This window comes from Phalacrocorax aristotelis, chromosome 18, assembly GCF_949628215.1.
Source record: "Phalacrocorax aristotelis chromosome 18, bGulAri2.1, whole genome shotgun sequence".
Lineage (NCBI taxonomy): Eukaryota > Metazoa > Chordata > Aves > Suliformes > Phalacrocoracidae > Phalacrocorax > Phalacrocorax aristotelis.
In genome coordinates, this window is record NC_134293.1 from 1,258,840 (window position 1) to 1,286,165 (window position 27,326).

At 63.2% G+C, this 27,326-nt stretch overlaps 2 protein-coding genes across 4 annotated transcripts; one reads left to right on the top strand and one right to left on the bottom strand.

Moving 5' to 3' along the window:
• Positions 1-2,166: 2,166 nt before the first annotated feature.
• On the bottom strand, positions 2,167-4,277 carry TLCD1 (TLC domain containing 1). The gene is made up of 4 exons (XM_075112700.1): positions 4,007-4,277; positions 3,759-3,841; positions 3,382-3,464; positions 2,167-2,930 (listed from the first exon to the last, which is right to left on the bottom strand). Exons 1-4 carry the CDS (start codon positions 4,201-4,203, stop codon positions 2,535-2,537), a joined length of 759 nt encoding a protein of 252 aa, XP_074968801.1. The 5' UTR covers positions 4,204-4,277; the 3' UTR covers positions 2,167-2,534.
• Positions 4,278-5,143: 866 nt separating this feature from the next.
• Positions 5,144-27,146, top strand: LOC142066038 (TNF receptor-associated factor 4). Of its 3 annotated transcripts, XM_075112986.1 has the most exons (20): positions 5,144-5,247; positions 5,633-5,838; positions 7,253-7,485; positions 8,237-8,368; positions 8,561-8,769; positions 9,194-9,273; positions 9,829-10,010; positions 10,242-10,392; positions 11,413-11,489; positions 12,638-12,755; positions 13,052-13,202; positions 13,417-13,580; positions 13,809-13,967; positions 14,142-14,300; positions 24,181-24,232; positions 24,534-24,678; positions 24,756-24,917; positions 25,247-25,408; positions 25,482-25,637; positions 26,059-27,146. In XM_075112986.1, the coding sequence occupies exons 1-20, from the start codon at positions 5,201-5,203 to the stop codon at positions 26,689-26,691; spliced, it is 3,378 nt and encodes a 1,125-aa protein (XP_074969087.1). In that variant the 5' UTR covers positions 5,144-5,200; the 3' UTR covers positions 26,692-27,146. The 3 variants fall into 3 exon arrangements, with proteins under 3 accessions (XP_074969087.1, XP_074969086.1, XP_074969084.1); XM_075112985.1 differs by lacking the exons at positions 24,181-24,232; positions 24,534-24,678; positions 24,756-24,917; ... (1 more) ...; positions 25,482-25,637; positions 26,059-27,146 and adding an exon at positions 15,934-17,133 and having other exon boundaries at positions 5,186-5,247; XM_075112983.1 differs by lacking the exons at positions 5,144-5,247; positions 5,633-5,838; positions 7,253-7,485; ... (9 more) ...; positions 13,809-13,967; positions 14,142-14,300 and adding an exon at positions 21,311-21,559 and having other exon boundaries at positions 24,574-24,678.
• The last annotated feature ends 180 nt before the right edge of the window (positions 27,147-27,326 follow it).

The window sequence follows — 27,326 nt, forward strand, 5'->3', positions numbered from 1 at the left end:
ATGGCTCGGGGAAGCGCAGCTGGATCTACCGAGTGCGCTGCAAGCAACTGCGATGGCAGGGCGATGCAAGGGCACCAGGGCAGGCTGCAGAGTGGCCGGGCGCGTCCCGGGGGCCTGTGGTGGTGGTGTGGAGAGGCTGGCTGCCCTCACGCCCTGCCTGGGGAGGGCGGCTCTGGGTATCCCAAAGCCTGTGTGCTCACCTTCGGGCAGGCAGGCCTTGGCTTCCCTGGGCGCTAGTCCCTCCTGATCCGCTGGCGCTGTGCAGGGCTCTGCTGGCACCCTGGGCGCAGGCCAGAACCCAGGCTCTCGCCCCTGTCCAAGCCCAGCTCAAGGGCCAGGTACAGCCGGACAACAGGCAGCTTTACCTGCCTGTGACAGCCCCACTGCTGGGAGCGCAGCAGTGCGAGGAGTTGGGGTGGCCCCGCTCCCTCCTGGGGCTGATGTCTGCGCTGTGGGTTGAGGGCACCGACCCGACCTCCCGCCCTTGGCCCGGGAAGGGGATCGGCAGCAGCAGGGGCTCTGTGCAGGTATGCGCTGCAGCACGGAGGCTGCGGAGGGATTTCACATCAGCATGACTTGCAGTCTGCCCTGACTGTGCCTCAACTTAGCCCGGCGGCTGCTGCTGTCTGGCATTTTGCTTCCCTGCGCTTGCCTATCGCTCTGGGCTGGCAGCCGGCCCGACCCACAGCTGCCCTGGCCTGGCCAGCGCTGCGCTGCTGGGAGATGCTCTGGCTGGAAGCCAGGAGGGCAGTGGTGGGGAGCTGGGCTGTTTTGGGAAGCTTTGTCATGCCTGGCCCCTCCATGCTGCTGGAAAGGCAGTGGGAGCATGGGCTGATCCCCCCCGAGTCTGTGACCTGCTGGGGCAGAGCCTTGTCTGTTCTGTGTGGAGAGAGGGAGAGGAGAAAGATGCAGTGATGAGGGTGAGGGGTAACTAAGATTTGGGCTTGATTGTGTTGGGTGTTTGCAGATGGAGTCAGCACACAGAGGCTGTGGGGCTTAAGCCACAGCTGAGAAGATGCATAGCTGTTGGGATGTGCTGCTGAGGGTGAGGCTGTGCTCAGCTGGGGCTCTCTGCAGCTCGGTGTGGGGCTGCTGGGCTCTGCTTTGAGCGAGGAGGGGGTGAGGCGGTGGGTTTGGAGCTGGCATAGGTCCCCGCCCAAATACCATGTCTCCCCTCTGGCTGCCAGGCTGGTCCCAGCACACCCCCTGCGCCCACCACTGCATCGGTGCACACCGGGGAGCACCGGCAGGATCCTGGCCCTGTGGGGCGTCTCCTGGCTCTCTGGAGGGAGGGTGATCCCCCACTGCCTCCACTTAATCACCTCCTTATTTCAACCACAGCACCTGTCTCTGCCTGAGCTGGGCTGGCGGTGGGGTTGGTAGGACGGATCCTGCCCTGAAGCAGGGGCTGGGCAGGAGTCCCTCCTAAACCCCACTACTTTATGCCGGTCTGGTGCGATCCCAGAGCTGTCACGTCAGCAGGATTTGCCTTCCTGATGCTCTGGTGCTCCACAGGACTGGCTCAGCCGGTTCTAGCCGTGCTCCCCCAGGGAGCTGGACCCTGTCTCTCGGGGAGGGGTTGCTGGAGGCAGCCTGCTCCTGCCACTGCAGGAGAGTGCCCAGCACGCTCGCAGTGGGCTGGAGCGGCGCTGGTGAAGACTGCTCTGGGGGGATGTGAGCACGCAGCAGTCTTCCAGGAAGAGCCCGTAGCCTCACACGACTTCCCTGTGCCAGCTCTGCTTCATGTGGCTGCCAGGTGAGTCATGCAGTCCAGCCAGGCTCCTCGCTGCCAGGCCAGAGATGGGCAGGTCAGGGACTGCAGCAGGGCTCAGTACCTCTCCAGGCTCCCTTCCCCTGCTCCCTGCACAGCCCTGGGTCTCTGGAAGAGCAGGTGAGTGAGGAGGGGAGAGACCCATCTGTGGGAGAGATGGGGTCTTGCTATTCAAGGCTCAGCATGGCGCAGCTGGGCTGGTAGGACCCAGCAGGCTTGAGTGTGTGTCCCTGGTGGGTCCCTAGAACAAAGCGAGCAGCAGAAATGTGCCCTCTCCCTCCCCAAGAGCTGCCAGCCCTCCGCTGGGAACCGGGGCACAGCCTTTCCCATGGCCTGTTCCCCCCATCCTCCCCCCGATGCTGCTCTGCCTCACAGAAAAGCCAGCCCAGGCGTGCTGCGGCAGCAGTAAACAGACTGATTTTAATGCACCTAACACCCAGCATCACCGCAGGAGGGACTCGTCCCTTCCCTCGTAACCCTCTCATGCCATCAGCTGTGAAACGCAGCCACCCCTGGCCCTCCAGCTGCCTGTGCAGAAGCTGGCTTGGGCTGCTTTTCCATCGGCCATGCCCCTGGCTTCAGTGGTGTCCCTGTGGCTCGGCGAGGCTGTCAGGCTGGTCGGGCAGGGAAGCGCTTTTAGGCAGCAGAGTGGGTGAAGGCAGGGCCCGGGGCCGGGGAGCGAGCCCTAAGGCACATCAGAGCAGGTTTGGAGAGGCTGAGACCTCCAGGAGCTGGAGCCTGGGTCCCCCTCAGCACGCACGTCTCAGTCTATCAGAAACTTCTCACCATCCACGTCTCTCCCCGCAGAGCTCTTGCGCAGGGAGGGGAAAAAATCAGAGCGGAGAAGGCGGGAGAAGTACATGAGGATCATGGCGTCGAGCAGCAGGAGGTTGGCAGTGAGGAAGGCACCCTGGCCCTGCACCTCCACGTAGCGGAGGAAGTACCAGGTGAGGTAAGCCTGCGGCGCCAGGCGGAAGATGAAGTACATCACCAGGTTGACATACTTGTTGGCCTCGTAGAGCGCCGGGGAAGGCACGTTGCTCATCTTCAGCAGCATGCGGATGGTGAGGAAGATGTTGCTCACCTCCACCAGCAGCAGCAGCATCGCTGCCACCAGGAAACGGCCCGTGATGATGAGTGAGACGAAGGCAGAGATGGCCTGGAGGTGGGTGGGAGACACAGCAGGGTCAGCTCTCATCGTCCTGGGGGAGGAGAGTCCTTCCCCACCAAGGTTTGGGCACACGCGGTTCTGCTCCCCCCCACCCAGAGATCCCAGCAGGGCCCCAGGGCACATGGGCCAAGGGTAAACCAGTCTGGAGAGCTAGTTCCCCAGGGACCAGTTCCACCTCCCTGTGTGGGGAGCTGGGACCAGCCTGCGGCTCTTCCCTCGCCTGGCGCGGCAGCCTGTCTGGCTCTCAGTGGTCGGAGCCGACGCAGGCAGGCATCCTGCCCCACCAGGTATGCAGCCTACCTGGCAGCCAGGGCAAGGTGGAGGGAAGGGCTCTGGCTTTCCCCGCCGTAGCGCTCGAAACCTGGGTGGGCTGAGCCCTGTGGTGCGTGGCAGCCCCCCACCCCGTGCTGGCCTTTCACCTCCCTGGGGCTGTACTCACCATGGCGTGGTGCACCAGGTACTCCCAGGAGGAGCGGGACTGGTGGTTGAAGATGATGTCAAGGCTGTCATGGATGAAGTAGCCTGTGGGATGAAGAGAGCATTGAGGGGGGGTCTGGCTTGTGCACTGCTGCAGGAAGGGGGAGCAGTGAGGAGGAGGAGGGTGACCTGACCATGCTCCAGGTGTTGGAAATGCCTTCGCCCCGGCTGAGCATGGGGAGGCGGCTGGGCCCCGGGGCTGGTGGCCTGCGGGCTCCAATGCTCATGAGTAAGGCAGGAGGCACGGGGAGCCGGGGGCTCGTCCCGGGCGAGGCTGAGGAGGGCAGTGGGCAGAGCCCGGAGGGGTGGCCACGGCCATCGCCCGGCCTGTCTCCCTACCTGCGGAGAAGCAGATCAGCAGGTGCCCTGAGACGCTGTAGCCGTCCTGGATGTCGGAGAGCAGCTCCGGGGAGTGCCAGAGGCTGAGGAGGGGAAGGAAGAGGGTCAGCTTGGGGGGATGCTGAGGGGACACCCAGCCCCGTGCCTCCTCCCCTGGGGGCAGCGCCAGGGGGTCGTGCTCCCGCCGGGGTGCCGGTTCGCAGGGTGGGCACCGTCCCCCCATCCTGGTGCCCCGGGGTGCCCGGTACCTGAGGAGGGCCCACAGCCCGGCCAGCACGGAGTGTGCGAAGGAGACGAGGAGGTTCCGCCAGCGCCAGGCGCGGCCGGGGCGGCTGCGGACGGCGGCGGGCTGGGGCACGGCCAGGGCCGCCCGCCGCAGCCCCCCGAACAGCGCCAGGCTGCCGCCCACCAGCGCCGCCGACGGCGCGCGCCAGCCCGGGCCCATCGCGCCCGCTCCCGCGGCGGCGGCGGCCGGGCCACGCCTTCCCAGTGCTGGCCACGCCTCCCCGCGCTTCAATACCTCCCCCGCTAGCCACGCTTTCCCATTGGCCACGCCCTCTCTCTAGCCACGCCTCCTTCTTTAACGGCACGCCCCTTTCTCTCTAGCCACGCCCCTTTCTCTCTAGCCACGCCCCTTTCTCTCTAGCCACGCCCCTTTCTCTCTAGCCACGCCCCTTTCTCTCTAGCCACGCCCCTTTCTCTCTAGCCACGCCCCTTTCTCTCTAGCCACGCCCCTTTCTCTCTAGCCACGCCCCTTTCTCTCTAGCCACGCCCCTTTCTCTCTAGCCACGCCCCTTTCTCTCTAGCCACGCCTTCCCATCTACGCCCCCTCCCGGTACCGCACAGCTGGCATGGGCCCCGCACCTCTGCCCGGGGCATCCTGCGGGCCGCAGCCCCAATCCCTGCGTGGCAACAGGGTGCGGCCGGCTCTGCAGGCACGGCCAGGGCTGGTCCCTGCGTGGGGGGCGGGACACGGGGCGTGGCTGGCGCGGGGGGTGTGACATCCCCACACCCCTCCGGTGTCGCTAGGTGGCAGCATGGCCGCGTGGCGTGGCCCGGGGGTAGCACCGCCACCCCTGGGGACAGGGTTCGGCCACCCTCCCACGGCCGGCCCCACGCGTGCTCCTGGTCCCGGTCTAAGGCGGGTGTGGGAGGGGCGGCGGGCCCGGGGCACCCCAAACCCCGCACCCAGGGGGGCCGCCAGAGGGGACCCTCACTGGGGTGCCCACGCAAGCCCAGCCAGGCCGCCTTGGGGTGCCATCACCCCCTCCCCCGGCCGAAGGAGGGGGCCCCATTTCCCCCCGCAAGCCCTACACACATGGTTGTGGGGAGGAGAAGGGATGGGCGCGGCTCGCAGCGTTTCGTCCGCCCGCGGCCGCCGTAGCGGCTGCCGGAAGTGTTTCCATGGAGACGGGGGGAGGCCGGGCCTGGCCGGAGCCGTGATGGAGAAATACGAGCGGATCCGGGTGGTGGGGAGAGGGGCCTTCGGGTGAGGGCGGCCCCGGCGGGCACCGGGAGCGGGGGGAGTGGGGTGCGGTTTCCAGGCCGTTTTACCGTGGCAGCGCGCGTCAGGGGAGCGCCGGGGGTACGGCGGGGCGGGAGGCCGCGTTACCTTGGCAACAAGGCGCACAGCCCCTGTCGCCATGGTAACGTGGGGGTCCGCCGGCGTGTGGCACCCTTGTTGGGGGGGGGGTGTCCAGGGCATGGCGATGGGGGTGACACGGCACCGGGTGTGTGACACCAGGGGGGGAAGGCAGACCCCCTGTTACATGGCAACGCGGGATATAGGGACCCTGTGTCACCCCAGGGTGGTGCCAGGCCCTGCCCGTGTCCCCCCGCCCCGCGCTGAGGCCCCGTCCCCGCCATCCTTGCAGCATCGTGCACCTGTGCCTGCGCAAGGCCGACCAGAAGCTGGTGATCCTGAAGCAGATCCCGGTGGAGCAGATGAGCAAGGATGAGCGGTTGGCGGCGCAGAATGAGTGCCAGGTCCTCAAGCTGCTCAGCCACCCAAATGTCATCGAGTACTACGAGAACTTCCTGGAGGACAAGGCGCTTATGATCGCCATGGAGTACGCCCCAGGTGGGCCCTCGTCTCCCCCAGCGCCTCCTTGGCAGGGCCACGGGATGCCAAGCCCTCCGCTCTCCCTGGATTGGGCTGCTGTGGCCCTGTGTTGTGCTCCTTGTAAAGATCCCGTGCTTTGGACCCCCAAAGAATCCAAACACGTCTCTCTTGATCAGATGTTTTTGTAGAAAAGGATCTGGGGGTCACAGAATCCCAGAATGGCAGGGGTTGGAAGGGCCCTCTGGAGATCACCCCATCCCACCCCCTGCTTGAGCAGGCACACCCAGAGCAGGGGCACAGGGCCGCGTCCAGGCAGGGTATGAATATCTCCAGGGAAGGGACCCCATAGCCTCTCTGGGCAGCCTGTGCCCCTGCTCTGGCACCCGCACAGGGAAGGGGTTTGTCCTCATGTTCAGGTGGAACTTCCCGTGTTCCAGATTGTGCCCGTGGCCCCTTGGCCTGGCGTTGGGCACCACTGAAAAGAGTCCGGCCCATCCTCCTGACACCCGCCCTTCAGATATTTATAAGCACTAATGAGATCCCCCCTCAGTCTTCTCTTCTCCAGGCTGTCCCAGTGAACACCAAGCTGACCATGAGCCAAGTGACTGAGCACTGGCACAGGGTGCCCAGGGAGGGTGTGGAGTCACCATCCTTGGAGATATTCAAAAGACAGGTCATGGTCCTGGGCAACCAGCTGCTGGTGGCCCTGCTTGAGCAGCAGATTAGTCCAGTTGACTCCCGAGGTCCCTTCCGACCTCAACCATCCTGTGATTCTGCGATTATATGCCTTACGCCTGCTAACTGTATCCAAAACAAAGAGATTTCTAACACCTCTGTCACTGATAAGTGTGCTACCATCTGCCCTTGGCTTAGGTTTCACATCCGTTTCCCCCTGTCAGCTCTCGGCCACGCTGTTGGTCCCACAGCTCTGCGTGGGAAGGTGTGATTTCTAGCGAGATTTGTTGTGGAGTTTCAGATGAAATTAACATTTGCATGAGGGTTTGTTAAAAGTTGTACATGAGCCCCGAATCTGAACCTCCCCTTCTCGACAGGGGCCTCTCCGTGCCACGTGGCCTCTCGGACTGCAAGAATTCTCTTTTGCAGAACAGGCTTGTCTTGTTCTGCCATCAAGGTTTATGCCCCCCTCCAAGAGCTGTAATTTTAGCGTTTCTTTTCCTGCTGCCTTTGAAAATATGTCAACAGTAACTTCTCTCTCGCTGTTTCTTCGTGCCACCAACTGCGCTGCCATTGTTCTCCGCACGGTCTCAGGAGCGTTGGAGGACGTGCTGCCCGTCCCACCAGGACGTGTTTTTTTCCCATGCGCCTGGCTCATTAAGATGCCGTAGCTAAATAAATCCCCCTGGCTTTTAGGCTGGGTTTGCGCTGCCCTGTGCAGCCACCCTTGCCGATAGCCCTTTGTTGTTCTTTGCAGGGGGCACGCTAGCGGAGTTTATTCACAAGCGCTGTAACTCCTTGCTGGACGAGGATACCATCCTGCACTTCTTTGTGCAGATCCTCCTGGCCCTCCACCACGTGCACACCAAGCAGATCCTGCACCGCGACCTGAAGACTCAGAACATCCTCTTGGACAAGCATCGCATGATTGTCAAGATTGGAGACTTTGGTATCTCCAAAATCTTGAGCAGCAAGAGTAAAGCCTACACGGTGGGTGGCTCAGCTTTGTGGAGGAACTACTTGCCACCGTGGCAGCGGGCTGGAACTCTGGACTTGGCTCACAATAGTCTCTTGAAGCCACTGTAGGCAGCGAGGTTGGATGTAGCGTACTTGCGGTAGGCCACGTTCAGGTGCCGCAATGGTGCTTTGCTTCTTGGAGGTTATAGAGGCTGATGTCTTCACGCCCAAGTCTGCTGCAGCTCTGTGGGCTGCAAAAGCTGAGGAAGGCCTGTCTGCCCAAAACTGGGAGAGGACGGGGTGTCTGGGCCCGCTGGTGAGGGTAGACAGGGTTCCTCCCACTGTCACAGCGGGAGGGGTAGTGTTTGCAGGCTCGTCTGACACATACTTGGTGACCGAATTCCTGCCTGTGCCCTGCTGTCTTGCCTTGTCTTAATCTCCTCTCTCTGCTTGAGACTTAAGTATCACTCCCCACCTGGTCTGATCTGACCAGATGTTTGTATCACACTCGTTGCTCTGGGCTGTGATTCTCTCAAGTGGATAGGAGCAAAATTAGAGGTAATCGCTGTATGTGCGAGGGAGGTCAACAGAAAGGTAAATCCTCCTGTTTTTTACTGAGATTGTCAGGCAGTTGTTGACACCAGGGAACAAAAGCCCAGCTGCACTAAGGTTTGGTTGTGGTGCTCTAGCCAGCCTGTGCACTGGGCTCTAAACCGAGCCTTTCTCTTTCCACATCGCTGCCCCAGTTTCACAGCATCATGGGAAATTTCTTTGTCTCTCCTAGGTTGTGGGAACGCCGTGCTACATCTCCCCAGAGCTCTGTGAAGGGAAGCCTTACAACCAGAAGAGTGATATCTGGGCTTTGGGCTGTGTGCTGTACGAACTCGCCAGCCTCAAGAGGGCTTTTGAAGCTGCGGTAAGAGAGATACGGTTTACATGGAGCACAGGAAGCTGTGGCCTCTTACGGAGGTGAAAATGTATGCTTGGATTGCTCTTCTCACTGAGCCTGAAGGCGTGAAGGCAGAGGGCAGTGCTGAGAACATCTTGCTCCTTGGCCTCGCCTCTGACTGCCCAGCCACTGTATGTCTCTCTCTTGTTTTCTTTCCAGAATCTTCCTGCCTTAGTACTGAAGATCATGAGTGGGACATTTGCCCCGATATCGGACAGGTACAGCCCCGACCTGCGCCAGCTCATCCTTAGCATGCTGAACCTGGATCCTTCCAAGCGGCCCCAGCTGAATGAGATCATGGCCCAGGCTATCTGCATTCGGCCCCTTCTGAACCTCTACACTGACGTGGGCAGCGTCAAAATGAGAAGGCAAGTGACACTGCCACCTTAGAGCCCCTTGGGAGGGGCTGCCACAGCCCACAGGGTGTCTGACCAGCTCGCCGTCTCCATTACGAGCCCTGAAGAGAGCGTTGTCCCCGTGCAGCTCTCCTGCGTTACCCGGCGCGCAGCTGCTGCGGGCCGAGCCTGGCCCAGTGGCTTGAGGCCACGGCAGGTGCCCTGGCAGCTGTGGGCTTGTCATCGCAGTAACAGCGAATAGAGAGTTGTGAGCTCAGGGGAAAGCGCACTGATGCCAACTCCCCTCTCAGGTGGTCTAAAGCACCTACCGAGGCGATTCTGTGAGCTATTCAACCGTGGCTTATGCTGTACCTCTGCCCAGACCTTCTGTGATCCAGGGCTCTGCAGGACCTCTGGGGCTGAGCTGACATTAAAGGACTGGATTTTTGTTTGGCAGGCCTGAAAAACCGTTAGCTCCGGTGACGACAGTGACCCACAGCCGGACCGGGGGACGAGTGAGCAGTGCCAGGCCGAGGGGTGAGTCCTGCCACGGTGTGTGCCACACAGCTCCACTCAGGGGGACCCTTTCCTTTGGATGTCAGGGGGTCAGAGAGGCATTCGAGCTTCTGGGGAGAGGAAGTTAAAAGGCATCACCTTCCCTGAGCCCTGGAGGAGCCCACGGCTCTGGGGACCAAGCAGCGCTCTTTCTCCAGCTGCCTCTTCCAGGTTTTGAATCCTTGAATTAAGTTTCTGCTGCTTCTATTGCAAAGGCTGGCAACCAGCTGGTGATGCTGAGGGGGGATGTGCCAGTGCAGGGCAACACAGCTGGCACCGGCAACAACTAGCTAGAGCTGTCGAGGTGCTTCTTCCCTCAATTCCGGGGTAAAATATAAGGAGTTGTTCCCATGTGCCTCTCTCAGCCCTGACTGGGAGCTCTGCAGCAGTCCCTTGCCAGCCTTGGACCGGCACTGGTCTGGCCCTGCTGGCTAGCGGGCAGCTCCGCTCACACCCAGACTGGATGGCTGCTGTCATTTCTCTTCCCGTGGGAGGGGAATCAGGGCTCTGTGCTCATGATTTCTCTCTGATCCATAGGTGTTCGAGCTGGTTCAGCCAGGACAGGAATCCCTCCTCCGCTGTCGTCCATCTACACCTGGGGGAGCGGGATCACCACCCCGCTCCGCCTGCCCATGCTTAACACCGAAGTGGTGCAGGTGTCTGCTGGCAGGACACAGAAGGCTGGGGTCACCAAATCCGGGCGGCTCATCATGTGGGAGGTGAGTGATGGGCAGCCTGGGGCAGGTGGTGGCCGCGGAAGCCTCGGATGTGCGATTTCTGGGGAGGAGACGTTTCTGTTCACTGCGTAGGCCCTGGCACTGCATCCCCCAGGACAGCAGTCCAGTCCAGGGCGCGGGTGACACTGCTGAGCCTGTGGGAAGGGGCTCATCTGAGTTCTCCAACTGTTGCTGCACAGAGGTGCGGCACCCGACGTGGCTTCTCTCCACCAGGCTCCCCCCATGGGTGCTGCGGGAGGCCCTTCTCTCCCAGGAGCCACCGAGCAGCTCCAGCCTCAGTTTGTGTCCCGATTTCTGGAGGGCCAGTCTGGCGTGACCATCAAACACGTGTCCTGCGGCGATCTCTTCACAGCCTGCCTCACAGGTGAGCGGCCGCCTCCTGCCTTCGCCTGGCTGAGTCCCAGACGCCTCTGCACGGCAGCTGGCTTGCAAACGCAGCGTGCCTGCCCGGGGAGCCTGCTCGGAGAGGAACCGCAGAGATGCACTGGGCTGTGGTGACACAAAGGCCTCTGCGGCCTCTCGTGTAACATCGGGGGCAGGTCAGGAACGGCAGGCATGGTCCTCCTATGATGCCACACTGGCCAACTCAGTCCCAAAGGTCTGTCTGGTGTGGGGAGAGCCACAGATTTGTTGTCCTGGCCGCACTGGTGTCACCTGAAGCTCGAACTGGCCTGTACGGTGGGGACTGCAATGTGAGGGGTATCTGGGAAGCTCAGCTTTTTTCTGTCACATACTGTGTGACACAGACACAAGCCGTGATGGGCAGTGACTGGTGTTGCAGTGAGAAGTCAGAGCAAGCTCCTGCAAGGCCGGCTGTCCTTAGCTGCAGGAAGGCAGGGTCTGAAGCCCCCTTAGAGTGGGCCAGGAGGCATTCTGGCTGGGAGGGGAGCATGTACACCAGCCTGAGGCCGTGCTTGCGGAGCAAAGCCCTCCCAGTGGTCCTCTGGGAGCCCTGTTAGCACTTCTGCTGGGGATCAGGGCAGCAAATGGCAGCTATGCAACGGGCAAACTTTGTAGGCATGTTTGTCCTACCTGTCCATGGCATTTCCTGCCACCCCTCTGCTGGGCGGCTGCTCAGTGAGCGGCTCTGTGTATTTAACACCTTGACAGACCGTGGAATTAGCAGCTCCCGCGTACACAGCTGCAATAATGTTATCTCAGTGCTCTCCTATCATCTGCTGTTTGTTTGGCGAGTTGTCACAGCACATCAAGGCTGTTGCTCTCAGGAAACTCGCTGTGGTCTTCTGGGGCCCGCAGTGAGTTATGAGTCAGAACGGGCCCAAGCAGAGCCGCTGTCCCGGGAGCCACGGGCAGCCCCACGGGCTGCATGTGCCTTGCAGGGCCTCACATGTGCCAGTAACACGACTTCTTTCTGCTTTTCCAGACAGGGGGATCATCATGACTTTTGGCAGCGGCAGCAATGGCTGTTTGGGGCACGGAAACTTCACGGACGTAAGCCAGGTTTGTCGGGAGGATGCTGGGCGCGCTACTCCCCCAAGGTAGAGGATGGATCGTGCCTTCTGCACCACGCGAGTGGGCTCACCCCAGCTCCAGGGATGTGCATCCCAGGCATGCTCTGGCATCCGACCATCTCCCCCTCCTCTCCCTGTCATTGCGGGTTTTAAAAGACCCAACCTGCCTCTCTTTTTCTCTCTCCCCCTACACAATGATCCCTTTGAGCGTGGGGGAAGTCAAGAGCTGCCTTGTGGTTGCTGTTGGCAGGCTCCCAGCTTGGAGGCTGCCTCCAATCACACACCTGCCTGCTTCACTCTTGGCCTGCAGCTGCCAGGGTTCACTGAGAAAAGTTATTTTTCAAAAGAGCCAGTATTTAAAGAAGAGCTGTGTGTTTCCGATTGGCTTGGAGCGCCAGGGCTGAGGGCCCATCACTCCCTTCCAGCTTCTTCCTTGCCTGCCCTCGGATGTGGCAGCAGCCGATGGCTTCCAGCCGAGCCCGGAGACTGGTGCCATTTGTCGCTGTGGTCAGATGGCTCGTTCGTTCCTGCTCTGTCCAGAGCTGAGCTGCTTGGTGCTTGTTGCTGGGGAGGGGAGACCAGCTGGGAGCAGCAGCCAGATCCCGACAAATGGCACTTTTCACGTGAAGATGATAATGAGAATGAGACTCGCTGTGGCGAAGTGTCAGATCTAACAGCAGGTCACAGCAGGGGCTGGGCGAAATGTGGAGATCCCGGTCTCCTCACACCCTAACGAATATGTAGCCGATAGCTCACAGCCCAAGAGCCTTTCAGCCAATGCATCCTGCACCAAGCCCCTGCCTGCTCAGAGCGTGCGTTAACAGCCCCTGGCACTCCCCACGTGGGCAGGGGGGCGAATCCCAACCCTTCGGCTGAACCTATTCCCTCTCCAAACCGTTGTGCTGGCTGCTTTCTTCCGCCCCAGAGATGTTTGCATTATCTTTTGTGCTGCGTGCACGTAGTCTCTAAACCCTTTGAAGACTGTTTGGAACAAAAATAATTCTCTGGTGTTTGTGTTGGATGAAAACTGGGAGGCTGCCAGCGCTGTGTTGAGGCTGGGGGGCCGGGTGGGAGGGATGGGAGCAGCATGGCAGGCTGGGAGGTCTCGGCTGACGGCTGCTGCTCTTCCCCTGCCAGCCCAAGATCGTGGAGGCCCTGCTGGGCTACGAGATGGTGCAGGTGGCCTGTGGCGCGTCTCACGTCCTGGCGATTTCCAACGAACGGGAAGTGTTTGCCTGGGGCAGGGGGGATAATGGTAAGAGATGTCTGCTTTGTAAAACAGGGCTTGTGCTTTCCATTGCCTGTTCCTACTCCCCTCGCTGGCCCTGCTTGCCCACGGTCTTCTCCAGATGTGCCAGGCTAGGCGGGTGTGGAAGGGTTGCAGCTGCTTCACTGCATACCAGGGCACCAGTGCTTTGGCTTTTGCTGCCTTTCCTGGTGATACGTCCCGGGCTGGGCTCTCGCAGCAGCTATGTCGATGCTGTTGCTTGTGGGGGTGCACTCAGGTTGTGCATTGCCATGAGCCGTGCCCTGCTTTCTCCTGCCTTCCAGGTCGGCTTGGACTGGGTACCCTAGAGTGCCACAACTCCCCCCAGCAGGTCACGGTCCCACCGGAGCACGAGGCTCAGAGGGTCATCTGCGGCATCGATTCCTCCATGGTCCTCACAACGAAGAACCAGATTCTTGCTTGTGGGAGCAACAGGTAAGGGTGTCTGTGCTCCAGAGCTTGCCCATAGCCTCCTGGGCCCGTCCATCTGTGTCCAGCCCAGGAAAAGGGAGCAAGGGGCTCCAGAAGACAACTCTGTGTGATCCTACTCCCCAGCATCTCGCTGCCGGTGGTGCGGTCATGCTAGGGCAGGGCTCGTCTGCGCCAGGCTGCATTCAGCCGGCTCTGAACTGTGCTTTTCCCCGTGCAGGTGTAACAAGCTGGGCCTAGACAGGATCAGCTCAGCAGAGGAGCCTTCACCAGAGGAGCAGGTGGAAGAGGCCACCATGTTCATGTGTGCCCAGTCGTCCCCCTTGAACCAAGAGCCGATTGTGTGTGCAGACATCGGTACAGCGCACTCGGCTGCAGTCACAGGTGAGGGGTGTGTGCCCAAATCCCTGAGGGGGGACCTGCATTTTTGCTGTCTTCCTCCTGCTTCCATTTCCCATGGGTGGAGGCTTCAGAGAGGCTCAAGAGGCACCATGCTTTCGATGTTGGAGCTCTGTGGAGCGGGATGTTCAGCGTGGTAGAGAGCAGTGGGGTTCAGGGGCTTCAGTGCGTCATCGGGTGACACCCAGTTGTTTCTCTCGCCTCTGTTGTCAGCTTCTGGCCAGTGTTACACCTTTGGGAGCAACCAACATGGGCAGCTGGGCACCAACTCCTCCCGCAACAGCCGCATACCCCACCTGGTTGTGGGGCTCCAGGCGATGAAGGTCACCGTGGTGGCTTGTGGGGATGCCTTCACTGTGGCCATCGGAGCAGGTGAGGCTGAAGCCCCAGTGCCCTGAGCTGCAGCAGGCCCTGGCTTTCCTCCGCCTGCAGTCCATGCTGTGGCCAAGGCAGGCCCTGCAGACAGCCCTGGGTGGTACCAGGGAGATGGGAGGCCTGTTTACAGGTGAGCTCTGTGTGCAGCAAGGCCTGTATATCCCTCTGCAGACGGCGAGGTGTGCACGTGGGGGAAAGGAGCCAGGGGACGCCTGGGCAGGAAGGATGAGGAAACGGGAGCGCCGAGGCCAGTGCAGCTGGAGGAGACGCATCCATACCTGGTGACCTCTGTAGCCTGCTGCCACGGGAACACACTGCTGGCAGTAAAGCGTGAGTAGAGGCTTTGCTACTGCGATTCCTGCCACGAGGGCCCAGCCAGACACAATGCCTTGTGACCGGAGCTGTACCGAGTAACCCTGGCACATAAACTCTGTGTTATTCCAGGCCCTCTAGAGCTGTAGATGAACAGAAATAACTTGAAGCCTATAAAAACTCTCCTGCTAGGCAGCACTGTGACACTGCCTCTTCCACTGGGCTGGGGGAGTGGAGGGACGGCAGAGGCGACAAGTGGGCTGGCCAGGCTGCGGCTGGTGGGGAGCTGGCGTGCTGGCGGTCCACCAAGTATCCAAAAAGAGCATCTCTCTAATTGATGCTGCTGAAATAGAAACTGAGATTTGAGGCGTCATTTTGGCTGCTGGCTTTCCATTGTGGTTTGGAAAAGATAGCAATGGTTTTGTGGTTCTTCTCTGCTCAGGCCAAAGGCAGCATCACTGTGCAGTTAAAACGCGCCCATGGCGTGACCTGCCCTTCCGTTGCCTGGGTGTACGATGGGAGCCTGGCCCACACTGCTGGAGGGGCCTTTCTTCCTCCTCTGCCGGGCTGATTATGGCCTCAGTGCCGGGCTGAGGGATTCCAGTCCCAGCCCACTTCAAGGAGGCTAATTATACCCCGGAGGGGAGGAGGCCCGGCTGACTGCGCTGCGCTGGGGCAGTCAGCCGTGCCTCACGTTCCTCCCCCGTGAGCGCTGAGCTCTCACGTGATATGTGCTGCCACGTGAAGGGGATGGGGAATGGCCGAGTCTCCGGGCTTGGGAGCAAGTAAGCATTTGTCATAGGAGTAAAAGTGGTTTGTTTCTGCAGGAAGGGTGCAGGCTGCTCTCCCCTTCCGCAGCCGGAGTCACCCTGTGCTCTGGGGCAGCTGGTTTGCGGGTTCCCACCTGCAGCACCGTAAGGTCAGGGACTGAGCGTGTGGCCCCCATCGTAGCCCTGCTGCTGACCCTCTGCCCAGTCTGAAACTGCCACCCTCTTTCCCAGTACTGGAAGTACAATCTCAGCAGCAGCGGCGTCAGGGCAGCAGCCTCGCCTGCACCAGCATCCCTCAGTAACCGGGGCGCAAAAAGCATCGAGAGCTCTGTAAAAAGCTATGTTCTGGCTCTGGACTTCCCCGCAGCTCGCTCCGCCTGGGAACCTCTCCAGAGAGAACACGAGAGCTGGTGACACTTTTGGTGCCGTTGCCGCTGTCGGCTCTGGCTGTGATCTGGCCCGGAGAGGGTGCTGGCACAGGCGAGGGGCGCTCCATCTTTGGGGCGGCAGTTCTGCTCCGCTTTGCGGTTTCCTCCTGTGCATCCAACGCTGTTTTTAACTGGCTTGGGCTTCTGCCCGCTTTATCGTGAGGCCGTTGCCGCACCCTTCTCTCAATCACACTGCAAACACAGGGATAACTGGGAGAAACCAGGCGTGAGGAGAGGAGGGTGCAAGCCTCAAGAGATGGCGTTTCCTCCTGCTTGGGCTCCACGTGCTGGGCACTGCCTCCTGCTCGTGCTGCTGCTGGGGCCTGGTGGTGGGACAGGGATTGCGGTGCCCGTCTCTTGGGTGCCTGGCCTGCATGGGGCAGGGCACTGCTCCCTAGAGCTTCGAGGTAGTGGTTTATGGCTTATTTTTGGTCCTTGCCCTTTGTGTTTCAGCTGCCGTGGAAGAGACACCTTCCCAGTGAGTCTGAGCTGAGAGGGGCCATATCCAGCCTTGTCGTATAGATGCGGAGGCACCCCCAGCCACCCGGCGCGCCCGTCCTTCCTGCTGCCTGCCACAGCATGGCTCAGACCTGCATCCCCGGACTCAGGGAGCTCCTCAGCTGCGCCCCGAAGGCAGCGTCTGGAAACAGGGAGCTCCTAACGATGGTTCCCACGGAACCGGAGCTGGTCTCGCTTATCGGATCCACGAGGGTCGCTGTGAACCTCCAGCGCCCGAGAGCTGCTGCCCCAGCCGTGCCATGGGGCCGACATCCCCGGAGCTCCGGTGCTGCTGTCAGGGGGTTGCGCTGGGGCTCTGCCCATCCCCACTGGAAGTGCCGGAGTAGAAGGGCGAGGAGCACAGAGGTTGTTTTCCCCCGTGGAAACTGTCTCTGGTTACAAAGCCCAGGCTGACAGCTTGGTGTCTGAGAGAGCTGTCAGCCTTTGCACAGCAGCGTCTGGAGTCAGAGCCCCAGGCGCTACGCTGGGTGACTAAGTGCAAACCTCTTTTCTAATTAGAGAAGTCTGTCCGTTCCCAACCCCCCCTTAAAACATTTTACCCATTTGTTGAGCTGTTCATCACGCGTCCGAGGGTCCTGGCCTGCACGGCTGGCTGAACCCGGCGCGAGCAGCCTCTCTGTGCCGCGCAGCCCGGCTTGCTTTCCCAAAATGCCGCCTGGAGCTTTCCAATTACCGCCTCCCCTCGCCCCAGGGGCTCCCCGGAGGATCCTCCAGCTGACATTTGTCCTCAGGCCCCTAAATCCTGCTGCTGACCAGCTCACTGGCTCCCAGCTGAGCTAGCAGAAGGCAGCAAAACACCACTAGCGATTGTCAGTAATTGAAGTTTTTTAACCCAGATCTCTCCAGGGAGATGATGAGTTTTCACCAGGGATCCTTTCTGCAGGCAGGAGGGGGCATATCACCATGTCACAGGCAGGAGTTACGGTTTTTTATCTCCAGAAGGGTCGTTTCCTTCCCTTTCCTTTTTTTTTTTCCCCCTCCTCTTTTCTTTTTTTAACTTACATCTGCCCTGGGCCATTTTTTGATGAGCTTCTGTCTCTGATCTGTCTGACATTGCAAATGCTCTTGCCTTTCACATCCATCTTTGTGCTGTTGCCAATCTGTTGTGTATAAAGTCAGTGCTTTCATAAGCTGGCTGAGATGAAATCTCTCTAATTATTTTTGTGATTCTTTCCTGTTTTCAATGAGGGAAACCTCGCTGGGCTCTGGTAGAAGCCGACTGATCCCTCTGTCATGTGAAAGGTAATGAATTTCTGCAGGTCTCCTGCGCTTTCCTCCCTCGCCTCCCAGGCTCCAGCTGGGGCAGGGAGCAGGTCCCGTCCGGCCGGGAAAGGCGTGTGCAGCTCTGACTGCAGACGCGGCTCCTGGCAGGGTGGGTGCACGGGTTTTTCCCTGCCGTTTTTGTTTCTTGCGGAGCTGCCTTTTCAGGCGGTTACACCCTGCTATCCCAGGAAGCTGACTTGTGTTCAAAGGCTCTGCCAGTCCCTTGGCACTCGCCTTGTGCTGCTGGTTATGGGGACGGCCCCGGCTGCCTGGTGTCGGGGACGGTGTCCTCCACTCCCAGACCAACCTGGGCACCAGGGGAATTGCAGAGCTGAGTTAAATTGACTCAAAGCCCCTCTGGGCCACTGCCATCCCTGCGCTGAGCTGTCAGCAGCACCAGCTCCTACAGCAATGGTGAAATCTCACATGGCTGCATCGTGCTGAGCTCTTGGGTCTCCCCCTCGCCCCCCACCACATGCAAACACATCCCAGAGGAAGGGTCTCTCGCCGGGCCAGCTGGACGGAGATCTCTGCCACCCTTTGCCTTGTCAGTGGTGGCACCGAAATGCCACCGCTACAGGGGATGCGCAGCCCGGGGAGCCGGGCTCTCCCTGCTCCACCTGGGCTGCCGAACCCAGGGGTGAGCCCCTGGCAGCCCCCCTGTTCCCGCTGATGTGCTGGCATTAGGTGGGCTGTTTTATGGCTTAACAATGCCCTTGCACGGCAGTGCCGGGCCTGGAGGCGTCACTGGCTCGAATATTGGGACCCCTCGCTCAGGGTAGGGGGAACCAGTGCGAATCAGCGCGCTCTGGGCTGGGCCGGGGCCTCGCGGCGAGGGCTGGAGCCCTCGGGATGTTGCAGCCTGTGCACTTGGTGCACGAGTTCAGCTGTGAAGCCCAGCGAGATGATTTGAATAATTTAATACCGGGCTGTGACCAAGCCTGGCGCAAGGGTAAAGGAAACAAAGAGGCCCCCAGCCCCGAGCAACAATAGCTCTTGAAACGACAAGCCGAGGCATGTCCGCGCTGCCGCAGGCAGAGAGCAGCCCCGGCAAATAGGCCAGTTGCATTCCTCACGTCTGCTGCTTTGTTTCCCTGCAGAAGCTCCCGGTGAAAACTGCCGGTCTTGGGGCTTCTCCCTTTATCCTTGTTCTGTTCCCCGCGTCCTGCGGAGCTGCCGGTGGTGGATCAGCCGCGTCCCGGTGGCTCTTCCTGCTAAGGCAGGCAGGGCTGAGAGGGAGCGGGTCAGGGAGGCGATGCGGGGGTGAGGCTGCTGCTCCCGCCAGTGCGGGTCCCCGCCGGTCCTTGTCACCCAGGGAGAGCCTGTCCCCGCTCCCTTCCTCGATGAGATCCCGCTGACCTGGGGCCATCGCTGCCAGCGGGAAACAGCCCAGACCGCCCGCTGATCCCAGAGCTGGTTTGATTTGATTTAATTCTGGCACCTCTGTTGTGATCGTAGCCCCGTTCCCACGAGGCTTGGCAGAAGGTGCGGCTGCCGGCCGTCTGTCTGGCCACCTCACTGCCCTCACCCCCCCCCGCCTTCCCTGGGCACAAGTCCCCAGAAGCAGGGAGAGGACCCTCCCCGCTCCTTTCCCCGGGGCGAAACGCTCCACCTTGGCTTCTTTAGAAGCCAGAGCGTCAGTTTTCTGTCCCTCCCATTGAAGTTAAACCCAGGACAGAGGGACGGAGCCGGGGTGCAGGGCAGGGAGCGGCCAGGGAAGGAGTCAGGAGGCCTCCCTGAGCCCAGATGGCTTCAAGGCCTGACCTGTCATGAGGGACAGAGAACATACCGCCTGCACAAAGGGGACTTGCCCAGCCCAGAGGTTGAACGTCGCCTTTGTGTGAGACAAACGCCCGGCTGCGATGTTGAGCGCGGGGAGGGCGTTCGTTAGGGAGAGGGGAAAAGGAGGGGAGCTTTGTTTGCAGGGTCTGACACCTCCCAGCCGTCCTGCCGGCACAGCCAGCGCCTTCAGATGGCTTTGTCAGCTCCTGGCTAATTAGCGGAGATGCTCTTTGGTGAGGTTAGGAAAGAAGAATTTTTAAAACATCAAAGAGAAGCAGTAAATTGTGATAAAAACGCTTCTGTTTCACGCCTGCCATCAGAGACGGGCTTTCTAAGCCTGTGGGAGTGGTGTGTCCTGTGCCTTTGGCGGGGGTCCCAGCAGCCCCATGGCCCCGTGGGTGCTGACCCACGGGGCCAGGGGCCAGCCTGGCGGTCCGGTAGCGGTGTCCAGGGAGGGTTTTTAGGCAGGGCCCAGTCGCAGGGTGCTGGGATGGGTGTCTTGGGCTGTGCCTTTCTCTTGCTGGGAGGTGAGCCTGGCTCCAGGGCGCTTCATGGCAGAACCAGACCAACCCGCAGGGCTGCTTGTAGGTCCTGCCCTGGGGGTCACAGCTCTGAGCAAACGGGGACACCTCAACCCCTGGCTGCCACCCCAGACAGCTTGGCGGTGCCCGGCACACCCCACTGCTCTCTGTACGGTTGTCCACTGTCGTTTGTTTTCACGTGTTGGGTTTCCAGGCTCTCTGGGAGCTGGTTAAAGTTTAGCTCGCTGCTCCCCACTGTCGGAGCAGGCTGCCAGCTCATCACATCCCTTGGAAAACACCCCACGGTAGCCGTTCACGCTCGACATACACCTGCATGAGCATCCCGGCATCAGGACCTAAAGCCCCGCTGCAGCTCGGGCCGTGGCAGGGTAACCGGTTATCCCTCAGGGTAACCCCAGAAATCAGCCACCCTTCTCCACGGCTCCGGCAGTGAGCGCAGGCAGGCTGCCTCCTTCCCCCCCCGGGCTGCTGGAGGATTTTATTTTAAGCAGAGCCTCTCGGGGAGAAGGGTAACGTGAGCTCCTTGAGTGACAAGTGATAGAGCTTGACTTGCTCAGCGTGTCCCCCAGGAATCCCTCTCCTCTGCCATTTGCTAATTGAAAACTGCTAACATTTGGGTCTGGAGCAACTGCCGCCCTTAATGGGAAGCTGGCTGGAGCGCGCGTTGGTGGGACTAACACATGCTCGCAGCCTGTCATCTGCTCGTCGCCATCTCCAGGGAAAGGGGCAAATACTCCCATATGCTGCTCCGGTTTCTGAAAGAGTGAAGTGGGGGCTGGAGCCAGACGGGTTTTTCTTTTATTCTCCCTCCTCCGAGCCCTCGCTAGGAGGTTAGACACCACGGTCTGGAGGGCTGCAGCCTGCGGCACAAGCTCCGAGCACCAAGAAGCCGTGGGAGTGCAGGGTCCTGCGGTGCTGGGGGGGAGCTCAGGGCAGCACCTCCATGTCCTACTCTGCCATTGCCCAGCTCATGCCGTGGGTGGTGGCTGGGACACAGGTCGCTCTCTGGGGCAGGGGTGGGTGTGGGAGCCGTGCCCCAGCCCGTCCCCCCCAAGGCCTCGCTCTGGGGGGAGTGTGGGGCTACTGGGGCTGAGCCAGGGCTGCCAGGGAGGGGACACAGGGTGGGCGAGGACAGCGGGGTGTGCGCCCCCTCCCTGGTGTGTGCCCCCTCCCCACAGCCAGAGCCCAGCCCTGGGCCAGGGGAGGCTGCGGCTGGGCTCGGGAGGGGCTCTGCAGGTTGTGCACAAGCCCCTGGGGTGGCTGGGTGTGATATGGGGGGTCCGCACACCCTGGGGGTGGCTGTGCATAATGTGGGAGTCCCAGGGATGTCTGCGCGTGATGTGGGCCTCCCCATGCCCCCGGGGGTGGCTGTGCGTGATGTGGGGGCTCCCGGGGGTGGCTGTGCGTGATATGGGGCTCTCCAGACCCCGGTGGTTGCTGTGTGTGATGTGGGGGTCCCCAGACCCCCGGGATGGCTGTGCATGATGTACGGGCGGGGACCCCGTGCCCCCCCGGTGGTTGCTGTGCGTGATGTGGTGCTCCTGGGGGCGGCTGTGCGGGATGTGGGGGTCCCGGGAGTGTCTGTGCGTGATGTGGGGCTCCTGGGGGCGGCTGTGCGTGATGCGGAGCCCCCCTCACGCCCCCGGGGGCGGCCGTGGCCGGCGCGGTGCCCCGCGCTGGCGGGGTGCGGGGCGGGGGGAGGCGGGGCCGGGCGCGGGGCGGTCTCAGGCCGGTCCCACCGCCCCGTCCGGCCCCCGGGCGGAGCCGGCGCCGAGCGCGGAGCCGAGCGGGGCCGAGCGGGACGGCGCGGGGCCGGGGCCGGGCTGCGGGATGCCGGGCTACGACTACAAGCTGCTGGAGCGGCCGCGGCGGCGGGTGCTGTGCCCGCTCTGCGGGAAGCCCATGCGGGAGCCCGTCCGCGTCTCCACCTGCGGCCACCGCTTCTGCGACACCTGCCTGCAGGAGTTCCTCAGGTGAGCTCCGCCGTGACGTCAAGGCCGCCCCGCCATGACGTCACGCCGCGCACCCCTTCTTCCACCCCCCCCAGATGCGGGGTTCCGCACCCCTGGGGGCGGGGGGGACGGTCCCGGGTGTCGCTGGCTGGTGCGGGGCCGCCCCGCACGCCGGGGTGCCCCGGGGAAGGGGTGCGGGGTGCCCCGGGCTGGGGAAGGAGTGCAGGGTGCCGCGAGGTGCCCCGGGATGGGGAGTGCGGGGTGCCCCGAGGGTGCCCCGGGTCGAGGAGGGGGCGCGGGACGCGCCCAGCCCGTGACAGCCGCCCCGCGGGGTGCAGCGGCCCGTGGCCCCTCTCGGTGAGGAGGAGGAGGAAGAGGAGGAAGAGGAGGGCCGGGTGAAACCCGGAGCGGCGAGTTTCGAGCGCTTGTCAAGATTTACGTTTAACTCCTTCCTGCCCCGGCCCCCCCGGTAAAGCGACCGGGGGGGGGGGGACGACACCCACGGGTGAGCGTGACCCGGCCGTGGGTGCTCACTGGGAGTGAAAGAACGGGGCCCCTTCCCACCCCCACCCCCCCCCAGCGGTCTGGCAGCCCCCGGCCCAGGTACCGGCTACCTGCTCTTGGCCGCCGTGCCCGCTGCGGGGCCAGGGGTCTCACGGGGGGCACGGCGAGGGGGTGTCCGTGCCCCCCGGGCTGGGCGTGCAGTGGTGCGGATCGTCACCCTGCGGCCTGGTTTCCGCTGCCGCCTCTGGCTGCGCCTCACCCCACCGAGACGACCTTTGCCCGGGCCGGGGGCCCCGCGGGCACGGCTGCTGTGGGCTGGTTTCTGTGAAACCAGGCGTTCCCGGGGCCCATGCCAGCCAGCGACCCCACACCCCTCCCGCAGCCACCCCACGGGCACCCCGGCTCTAACGGAGCAGCTGGACACCGGGGTCCCCCCCACTGAGCCCCTCTGTTTGCACCAGATCAGGTTTGGGGGTCTCATGGGCTGAGCCAACCAGCCCTGCGTGGTGCCGGGGTGGGTGCTGGGGGTGTCAGGGGGTGCTGGGAGGAGCCAGGGCGTCCCCCGACCCATCACCTCGCTGCACCCCAGCACACGGCGAAGGTCAGAGGCAAGGACGGGTCCCCCCTGGGCGCTGCCTCAGCACATTCCCTGCCCGGCCGAGCGTGAGGAATGGGGAGGCTTTGTCGGGGATTAGGCGCTGGCTTTGGGTTGCCATCCCACTTCCCCGCTAGCCGCAGCACCCCGACACCGTGCCTGGGGTGCAGGCAGGGCTGGCTGGCCCCGGAGAGGGAGCAAGGCGATGCCAGCCGTGGGGCGATGCCAACCATGGAGCGATGCCAACTGTGGGCGATGCAGGCCGTGGGCTCCCCAGAAAGGGCTGGGTGCCCAACCCCAGCCGGGAGCAGTTTATCTCGGCAGGTGCCTGGTGACTCTCACAGAAACACCCTGTGTGAACAGACCGGGCACGTGGCAGGGCTGGATGCGGCCGTGCCCCGCGGGGGTCACACCCCAAAGCGCTGGGCTGGTTTTCCTGGCAGTCACTTGGTCCCCCCCCAGCACGGGCGTTGTGGCTGCGGGGGATGTCACCGCGCCGTGCTTGGGTATCCCAGGGCAGCACGTTCCCGGAGGCACCGCTGGCTCCGTCCTACCATCTCGCACCCGCTTGGCAGCCCCGGCCAAGGCCGCGCCAGCGCCTGCCAAGGGCGCGCGGTGATTAGACGTGCGGGGGCTGCGTGCGGGCAGCATGACTTTGCGGCCTTATCCAGAGCCACCTTGGGGACACCCGGGGTCCCTGCGTGTCCCTGGTGTGTGTCTCTGTGGGCAGCACCCATGGCCTCGCGCCCCAGAGTCCATCGGGGGTGGGGTGCCACGCTCATCTGTCCCCAGGCCAGGGTGATGGCGTCACGGGCCAGGCTGCCTGTTTGGCCCCATCCACGTCCCTCCACCCAACGCTGCCCCTCCGCAGGTCGGGGCTGAGCGGGGCCATTCCCACCTTGGCAGCACCACCCCGTCCTGGGGGCCCAGCAGGATGGGGACCCCTCCAGAGCGGCTGCCTGGCCCCCCTGCCCAGTCCCAGCTCACTGCAGTGGCTGGTGGGGCCGTTTCCTGCGGAGCAGGAGCCCCAGGGCCACACATCCGGGCTGCACATCTGGCGCCCAGCTGTTGCCCCCCTGCTGCCCCCACCCTGCCTGGGCCCCAGCACCTGGGGCTGTGGGCGCCCGTGGCCTCCGTCAGCACCGCTCCTGCCCAGCCACCGGCACCCTGCCTTAATCCTGGGGGGCCTGGGTGGGTGAGGGGGTTGTGGGGGCTCCAGATGGTGCCATGCTCGCAGCGGCTGGCCCAGGCCCCCAGGGGACGGTGGCTGCCGTGCCTGGCTTTGGGGGGGAGGGGGGGGGGGGGCTGCCTGGGGGTGCGTCTGGCGGGGGCATTTCCCAGCTCAGACAGATGGAGCGGGATTAGAGCCACGGCTCCCCCGAGGGCTGCGGCTGGATTTGGCACGGGGTAAACACTCAGCGGCGGAAGGGCATCACCAATGTCCTGGGGTGGGATGGTGGGGACCCCGTGGGATATCGTGGCTCCCTGGGTACACGCCGTTCCCCAACCCTGAGTGATCCTGACCCCTCTCTGTGTCTTGCAGCGAAGGTGTTTTCAAGTGCCCAGAGGACCAGTTGCCCCTGGATTATGCCAAGGTGAGGCCAGCACCTGGCTGGGGTACCCTGCTCTGGGGGGGGACGTCCCCATCACCTGTGCCCCCCACCAAGGGCCCAGCCCCGGGCTCCGCACACCTGCCTGGCACAGCCGCGCCAGCCTGGCACAGCCGCCCCGTGCGGAAGCAAGAGCCCTTTGTGCCGCGGGGCCGGGGGAACGGAAACCCGCTCCCGACAAAGGGCGCTTGTTCGTGTGCCGGCGGGGGGGATCCGGCCGCGGGCAGCGTGCCTGCGGCTGCCGGCCAGGCTGGGCTGGGCTGGGGGGCTCCGTGTGCCCCCGCAGCCTGGCGCGGGATGCTGACGCCCCGGTGCCGCCTCCCCAGATCTACCCCGACCCGGAGCTGGAGGCGCAGGTGCTGAGCCTGGCCATCCGCTGCATCCACAGCGAGGAGGGCTGCCGCTGGAACGGGCTCATCAAGCACCTCCAGGTAGGGTCCGGCAGGATTGGGGGGGGAGCCCAGGCTGCACCCCACAGCACCCCCCTCACCACCTTTATGCCCCCCAGGCCCATCTTGGCACCTGCGGCTTCAACGTCATCCCGTGCCCCAACCGGTGCAGCACCAAGCTGAGCCGCCGCGACCTGCCCGAGCACGTCCAGCACGGCTGCCCCAAGCGCCGGGTCAAGTGCGAGTTCTGCGCCAGCGACTTCACCGGGGAGGCCTTCGAGGTGGGCGCTGTGGGGGGCACCATGCCGGGGGGCATGGCCGTGGTGGGGACACCCTGGGGGACACAAATGATAGGGGTTTCAGGGGGGCATGGCCTGGCTGGGGGCACCGGGGGGGGTGTAGCCAGGTTGGGGGGTGCAATATGGGGTGCAGTGTGGGGACCTAGATGGGCTGCAGGGCACCATGGGGACACAACCTGACCATGGGGATGGAGCTTGGGTGGGGGACACCATGGAGGACACAGCCTGGCTGTGGGGGGCACCGCATTTGCCCGTCCTGGGCAGGGCTGGCGTGGGCAGCAGGAGGATGACGATGCTGCTGCGGTCCCCAGAGCCACCAGGGCACGTGTCCCCAGGAGAGCGTGTACTGCGAGAACAAGTGCGGGGCCCGCATGATGCGGCGCCTGCTGTCCCAGCACGCCCTGGCCGAGTGCCCCAAGCGCACCCAGCCCTGCACCTACTGCACCAAGGAGTTCGTCTTTGACACCATCCAGGTGAGACAGGGTCCACGGGGACCCTTGCCCCGCCGGCTCCCGGCCCCGGCTGACGGCCACCCTCTGTCCTCAGAATCACCAGTACCAGTGTCCGCGGTACCCCATGCCCTGCCCCAACCAGTGCGGGACGCCCAGCATCGCCCGGGAGGACATGCCCACCCACCTCAAGGAGAGCTGCAACACTGCCATGCTGCTGTGCCCCTTCAAGGAAGCTGGCTGCAAGCACCGGGTGAGTGTGTCACCGTGCCACCGTGCTGGTGTCCCCATGGCCATCCCGCCCTGGCATCCTCGTGCCATCCGCACCATGGCGTGTCTGTGCCCCACAGCGTCCCCACACCTCTCCTGCCCTGACACCTGTCCCATCCCCTGCGGTGTCCCAGTTCTGCTCTGTCCCAGCCGTGTGGCTCCGTGGTGTCCCCTTCTTTGTCCTGCCTCACCCCTGTGGTGCTTTGCCACCAAACCGTCCCCACGCCATCCCAACCAGGTGTCCCCACAGCACCCCTGTGCCATCCTGCTCCAGTACCCCCATGCTCCAACAGCATCTCCCTGACACGCCCACGGCGTCCTTCTCCTGCCCTGTCCCACCCCATGTCCCCACGCTGTCCCGTGCCCCCGGCACCCCCCCGATGACGGTCCCGCTGTCCCCGCAGTGCCCCAAGCTGGCCATGGGCCGGCACCTGGAGGAGAGCACCAAGGCGCACCTGGGCATGGTGTGCGCCCTGGTGAGCCGGCAGCGGCAGGAGATCCTCGAGCTGCGGCGGGACGTGGAGGAGCTGTCCGTGAGCAGCGACGGGACCCTCATCTGGAAGATCGCCGACTACGCCCGCAAGCTGCAGGAGGCCAAAGCCCGCAGCAACTACGAGTTCTTCAGCCCCCCTTTCTACACCCACAAGTACGGCTACAAGCTCCAGGTCTCGGCTTTCCTCAACGGCAACGGGAGCGGGGAGAGCAGCCACCTCTCCGTCTACATCCGCGTGCTGCCGGGCGAGTACGACAACCTGCTGGAGTGGCCCTTCTCCTACCGCGTCACCTTCTCCTTGCTGGACCAGAGTGACCCCTCGCTCTCCAAGCCCCAGCACATCACCGAGACCTTCCACCCTGATCCCAACTGGAAAAACTTCCAGAAGCCGGGGGCTTCGCGCAGCTCCCTGGATGAGAGCACCCTGGGCTTCGGCTACCCCAAATTCATCTCCCACGAGGACATCAAGAAGCGGAACTACGTGCGGGACAACGCCATCTTCATCAAAGCCTCGGTGGAGATCCCCCAGAAGATCCTGGCCTGAACCCCGCTGCCCCGGGGGGACAGGACCTGAGCCGGGCGCCCACCCTGGGGTACCCCACATGGTGCTGAGCCCCTGCCCGCAGCCGGTGCCCCCGGCCCGGGGATGCCGCCGTGGCCGCAGCCGCTGGCTCTCAGGTAGGCAGGGGCTGGGGCTGCCCCTTTCCATGTCCCTCCCAGGGCTGGGACCCCGCTGCAGCCCCAGCTGCCCCCCCAGAGCAGCCCCTTCTCAGGTGCCCGGGTGTGCCGAGGGGGCTGGGCCCCCCACGCCTCTCACCGGGGCGCCCGGCCGCCCCCGCCAGCCTCGCTGGGGACCCTGCGGGACCCCACTGCCCAGAGCCATATTTTGTAAGCTGGTGCCCCCCGGGAGCACGGTTGTTATTTATTACCCCGGGCCAGGGCCTGCTGCCCCCTCCCCGCCTCTTTTTTTTTTTCAATAAAGTTTTCTTGTATTTATTACGGCTGCCTGAACCTCCTTCCTCTGCCTGGCTGGGGCCTGGGGGGTGGGGATGACACAGGACCCCTGTCCCCAGCCCCTGCCGGCCCAGGGGTGTGGCCGTGGGTGCTGGGGACAGGGAGTGCCAGGCTGGGCTGGGGGGCACGGCGGGGGGGTAATCCCTGACCCACATCCCGGCAGCA